This window comes from Sinocyclocheilus rhinocerous, unplaced genomic scaffold (assembly GCF_001515625.1).
Source record: "Sinocyclocheilus rhinocerous isolate Xijiao unplaced genomic scaffold, SAMN03320098_v1.1 scaffold14, whole genome shotgun sequence".
Lineage (NCBI taxonomy): Eukaryota > Metazoa > Chordata > Actinopteri > Cypriniformes > Cyprinidae > Sinocyclocheilus > Sinocyclocheilus rhinocerous.
The window spans coordinates 2,149,641-2,156,179 of NW_015629561.1; the positions used below are offsets into that span (position 1 = coordinate 2,149,641).

Below are 6,539 nucleotides of genomic sequence, written 5' to 3' on the forward strand. Positions count from 1 at the left end.
AAAAGTTAAATACATTCTCCACATTCCAAAGCATCTCTATAAACATTTCTTCTACCCTTTTAATATCTATAACACCTACTATATAAAAAACGTATTGCTTATTCAACTAATTCCTATACCTCAACCTCCTATATGTACAGAATTCCAAGGTGTGCCTTTACCTGCCTTTTAAAATAATTTTTTCGTGTTACCCTAATTAATGACAATGGTAAAAGATTCCATGATTTCATTGCCCTTAATGTTATTGTACGTTTAAGAAAATTAGTTTTAGAATTAGGGAGTAGAAATCTACCCTCCGTTGCTCATCTAGTAGCATATTCATGTGACTGAACATTAGATTGTAATTGATTATACTGATCCAATCGAGTTTTAAAATTTAAAATCTTCCATGTTGATAACAATATTGCAGCAATCATCCTATCTTAGCCACTTAACATCAAAAGGCATACTATTAATATTCGTACCATACGGACACTGGAGTATTAACCTCGCTGCCTTATTTTGTACCAACTGGAGTTTCCTCAAATCCTTTTTTGTAGCATTGGCCCATATAATCTGACTATAGTCCAGCTGTGTGAAGAAGAGAGTGTCCAATATTATTTTCATTATATCAACGTAAAATATTGTCTACATCTCTTTACTACAGCTACCACCCTTCCCATTCTCTTCACTGTGTTCTCAATATGCTTTGACCATGACAATTTATTATCCAGAGGGATACCCAATAATTTTGCTTCCTTAACTTGCTGAATAAGTGTTTTATTTATATATAATTTCTAATTCTAAATTCTAAATATTTATATATAAATCATCTAATTTGTTTTAGATGTATTTAGTATCAACTTGTTTTCTAAAATCCACTTTTCTATACTCTCCAACTCCTCATTCAAAATGATCTATTATCTGTTCTTATTCTAGATGAATTGGCCCAGACATATTCGATTGTATATGAGACGCATTCGTGCAAGTGGAGAAATGGCTAAGTATAGCCTAGAATTTATTTGCCAGTGCCTGTGCTCCAAAATGTGATTCATAACATGTAGCTGATCAGAGGACATTAATTTTAGAGCACGCAAAAGTGAAAGAAATAAGTTATATATATATGTAAATATATATATATATATATATATATATTTATCTGATGACACTCAACTCTACCTCTCATTCCATACTGATGATCCGAAGATAGCTGCTCGCATCTCAGCATGTCTAACAGACATTTCTTGTTGGATGACGGACCATCACCTTCAACTCAACCTGGCTAAGACAGATGCTTGTGGTTTCAACAAACCCATCACTATCAAAATTTCACCATCCAGTTAGGCACCATCAACCATAACTCCTTCAAAAACAGCTAGAAACATTGGAGTTGTATAATGTGAATCAGTCAGTCAAACTAGGACTCTGGCTTTCCTTACTGGTCATAAGTGTGACCCTTAACATGTTTACATGTATTGTTAACACGTTTTATATGAAAAGGTCATCTTAAAGGGATAGTGAAAAGTGAAAATTGTATCATTATTTACTCGCCCTCATGTTGTTCCAAATCTGTATGAATTTCTGAATTTCTTCTGTTGAACATGTAGTTCTTTAAAAAAAAAAGTTATTTTGAAGAATGTAACCAAACCATTGACTTACTCATTTTTGGGGGAACTATCCCTTTAATGATACAGTAATAATAATAATAATAATAATAATAGATCATTTAAATATAATATATATATATTTAAATATGTTTCAGATAGGGTAGTTTTATCTATATGAACTGTTTTACATGCTTCCTTTCAGAGGGACAAACTGAAATGAAACAGCTCTGATCTTGTAACTATTTACATCCGTCATGCAAAAAATGTTAGAGTGAAATCAAGACAGTCTGCATTTTTATTTCTATTTGATAACTCTGTATAAAAACACATAGGCAACATGTTTTAGACCCTTTATATTCAAAAGACCCTACATGTCGGTCACAAATATTACTAGTGGGATTAAATGGGTTACTTTTGTTCTAGGTCAAACAAAGTCATACAAAGGAGTAGGTATCTTTTTTTATTCCCCAAGGTATTTTCATGTAATGAGGAATTCCCAAGCCGATTGATTCACCTTTTTAATTAAAACACATTAAGATATACGTTTTTAATATGTGTGTGACAGCATAATAAAGTATACATTCCTCCCAGATTTCCTTACTATTTCGCACATTCGCTTCAGTAAAAGGAAGTTTTGAGGTCGTCCTTAAACTTTTATCTCCGTAATCTGCTCCTTAACGTGTGTTTCGTGACACGCTGCCTCGTGCGGCACGCATCGGAGAACGAAAGACAGCCGAGCTCGCTCGCTAGTTAGTGAATCGCGTATTCGGCTCAATGTCATTCATTGAAGGAATCTGCTCGGCCGCCTTTAAGCGCTCACTGCTGTGTTGTTACATTGTAGCGGAAAGAATGTCGGAAAGGGCCGATGATGACGTCAGGGGGGAGCAGCAGCAGCGCAGAGCGGCCAGGCAGCTGAAGCAGCGGGGAGAAGCCTTCACAGCAATGGCGACTGTTGCGGAGCGCAGATCCCTGCCTAGTCCTGAAATAATGCTGGGACAGCCTTGGAGCAGCTGGGTCGATGCTGTGAAACTCTACGGGAGCGACGGTGAGTTGATCGGCCGCTATATATATATATAAAAACATAGTCTTTAACTATACCCCTAACTTTAATTATCAACCAGATAGTGTTTGTGAAAATTTGCAAAGTTTGGTAAAGAATTGCAGCAATGCAGGTTCGCTCAACTGAGTCAAATTGTTCTTTAGATAAACTACTGTGTTAAATATGTCAAATCTAGATATGCTTAATACCAGTGTGAGAAAACAATGCTCAGTGCATTAAATGATTAATCCATGGCTGTCATTAAAATGGCCTGCCAACTTGCCATGTAGATATCTCTCCATTGTTTGCCAAATGCACTATTGTCTTAACCTCTTTAATTCTCTCTTTTTTTTTTAAGTGAACACATTTGTTTTGCTCCTTGGAAAGCTCAGTGTAACAAACTGCATGCACTGAAAAAAATTGGAAGTGAAAGTACTGTATTTGTTTTATTTCTGGTAATAAATGTAACTGGCGGGAAACTACTATTTATTCTATTTATTCATCAGTTTGCTGAGTAAGATCCATCAGAAAGTGGCAAACAATTATTATGTAATATTTTATTTTACTATAGCCGCGTCAGATCGCGAGCGTTTGCCCGATTGCGCGCAGTTTTGAAATGTTAAGAAACGCGAGAACAAGCCAGCAAGTGTAACTATTTATGTAACACGATCCAAATCGCTTCCTCAGGTACTGAATTGGAAGAAAGTTTGAAAGAGTGCGGGAAAAATCGCGAAGCCATGAGACTCTGCAGAGACGGTAAGTAGTGTTGCTTTCTCTGGTCAAAGGTGTGTTTTTGTTTTGGTGCTGTGTGCACACTTTTCACGCACCGGCTCACCGTGAAACAAGTGCAGCTGACTTGACAGTACTAGCCCTGAAAACTCTGTTATTACGATAGTTACAAGCGTTAAAAACGAGCTCTTATATGCGTGTTTACATGACTGTAGAAACATTCGTTACTATACAGGTCTGGGTTGCATGTTGGAACTTGTGAGTTTGAATTGAAATGAAATGAAAGTAGTATGAGTATAATACATGCTATATACATGTAATTGTCATGTTTGAAATGTGTTAAATATGTTCAAACACTGTTATGACATTTGAACCGAAACCTACAAGCCTAATATGTTTGGATAAGTTTATTGTAGTCACACATTTTATGATACACTAATTGTTTAAATGTCAGAATTATGAAATCTGAACCATATGTAGAACTATACATTATTACATGACTCTCTGGAATACTTGTGTATAAATACAAATTCAATGTTTAATGCCCAAGTATTTGCTCGTTTTGTTAAGTATCCTTTTAATAAGTATAGGAAATAGTCTAATTTAAACACGGACAGGCCGAGATTTTCTTTAGTGTTCCTGGACACCTCAGCGACCTTTTTCATCTCATTATAATAAAAGAATTTACGCTCAAATCAGTATTTCATTTATATTTATTAAATATTTGTTAACTAGCTGTTTCATGTTAAAGTTCTGATAACCCTATTTTTATTTTGCGAGCCGACTGTATGTTAGATCTTACTTAGATTTAAATGAATACAAGTGACTCAGCTGTATCATTTATGTGTCTAATGATCAAGGTAGTTGTCAATCAGATTTTTAATCCTCCTTTTGTAAATTAAATATGTGTAACTAGCATTTTAGTAACCCCAACAAAGCAGGTGACATCTTACAGTGACCATCACGGCTGTTTTTAAATGTACTACGTTTGAATCTCTTTACTTGACAGTAGATAATTCTAAAAGATCTTAGCTTTATACTTAGTTGCCGTGAGGTTTATAAACATGTCATCGCCAGGCCTCTTTATTGCTCTTTTCTGTTAGTATAGGAAGTGTGAGATACTGTACCTGTCAGGGAATTTATCTAACAGTGCATGTGCATTTGCATTGACAAACAATAGAGCTATCATGTGCACCGCTGCTCCATTGAACAATTTAGAGTAAATTGGTTATGTCTTGAAAGACCAAAGTCGTCGCACAGGAATCTGTCAGATGTCAACCTTAGGGTTACATAAGATGAAAAACAACACCTTTTTGCCTGTATGGGCTGAAATCATTGCTGGTTTTCTGTTGAGCTGTTATCAGTGTTTTTTATTTAAATTCAGAATTAATTAAGCAGGACTATTCTCAGGTCAGAGTAAAGCCAAAGCATCGAACACATCTTTATTAAGATTTAAGTTTCAGTTTCAGCTTTGTCTACACCTAAAATATTTATGTGTGAGGATGTATTGAAAGCAGCATATGTTGTGATGTGTATGTGGACGTTATTGCTTCTATGCGTTAGCTTAAGAGCACTCTTGTGCTCTATTATGTTATTGTAAAGTCAGGAAAGGGTTGTCAACCTGGCCTGCAGGATCATTGAGGAAAAAAAAATTAAAAGAAAATATACTTAAAACATTCACGTTGTCACGGTATGCTACTGTGAGGAGCTCGGAGACGAAGGAGCGTGACGAGGAGTGGAATTCAAACATGTAGGGTTGAATCAAATCCAGGGAACAAGGAAAACACACGTAGCAAGGGTAGACATATACAATTCCGGACGAAGGAGAACAGAACGGGCTAGAACTCAAATAGGGCAGATAACGAGGGGCAAACAGGTGAGGAGGATAAAATAATGAGAGACAGGGAGAAACTAATGAACTATGATGACAGGAACAGGAAGATGACCAAAACAAAAACATAACCTGGAGCACGTTGGGGAAGAAAACCCACACAGACACGGAACAGAGTCTGACACACATCTATGTATTGTATTAATATAATATATTCATACTGATTTAAAAGAGAGTTCACTTAAAAATGAAAAAATGTCATTTATTCACTCATGCTGTTACAAACCTCTATGACTTTCTTTCTTCTGTAAACTTTTTTGAAGGATGTTGGTAACCAAACCATTTTAATGACCATTGACTGTATGGACAAAAAACATTTCTCAAAATATCTTCTATTATGTTCCACAGAAGAAGGAAAATCAGACAGGTTTGATACAACATGAGGGTGAGTAAATGATAGCAGAATGTTTTTGGGTGAACTGTCATTTTAAAGCTTGTACAGCTCTTAGTTATCAGCTGAAACTGAAACAATATAAACACAGAGAGGTACATGGGAGACTAGGGCTGTGTATCACCAGCAAAGTCACGATATGATATGTATCACCATACAGGACTGCACTGAATTTCACCTCAGCAGAATTTAGTAAAACAGCTGTTTATTAAACACTACATACTATAGTGCCATTTCAAACTATAGGCAGATCAGGCAGTTGGCCTCTGCATTATGAAGGGCCTCCATAAATGTACCACTGTACAATATAGGTAATGGCATATGTTTCATGTTTACATTGGGCACTCCCCACCAGGTACAATATTCAGATTTTTTGCATCTTGTTTTTAAGCCCATAAATAATAATGTACTCGTTCTAATAAATTTATATTGTAATGTACTCATTCTAATATATATAAAAAATTAACACGCTCTCTACGTTTAAAAAATAAAAATAAAAAATAGAACAGTTCTAAACTAATGCGCTGTCTTCACTGTATCTAACGCCCACACGCTCAGTCACTCACACTGATCACGTTGCGGCCGCACTCAGACATTCAGGAACAAACTTTTTAGAGCGGCCCGCAATTTTAAAGAGCTACATTATCTTTCTCAACAAGGAGCTGGTAACATCATTGTTTCTAAAGGAATTAAAGCTACAGCTTCACTGTTAATAGAGAAACGCGGCAAAACAGTGGTAATTCATACATACACAACCTCTCTCTCTCTCTCTGTCATAAATGAACACTTGATGAATTACACTTTTCTGAGAATAGAATATTGAAGTGGAGAACACTAAACTGCAAGCTAACCGGTGTTTTCAGAAAGCAAGCGCGTTTATCCACAGTGGAGAGAGAGCGCGTG

General features: G+C 36.0%; 1 protein-coding gene across 3 annotated transcripts in view; it reads left to right on the forward strand.

Annotated features, from left to right (window-relative positions):
- LOC107739287 (ataxin-7-like) overlaps positions 1-6,539 on the forward strand; it is a 39,801-nt gene that overhangs the window by 10,683 nt on the left and 22,579 nt on the right. For 2 of the 3 annotated variants that reach the window (XM_016551367.1, XM_016551366.1), the window contains exons 3-4: positions 2,428-2,631; positions 3,313-3,381. In XM_016551367.1, the coding sequence (XP_016406853.1) occupies positions 2,436-2,631; positions 3,313-3,381 (265 nt within the window). In that variant the 5' untranslated portion in view covers positions 2,428-2,435. Of the gene's footprint in view, positions 1-2,274; positions 2,632-3,312; positions 3,382-6,539 lie in introns of those variants that run through there. The other variant, XM_016551365.1, reaches the window with a different exon arrangement.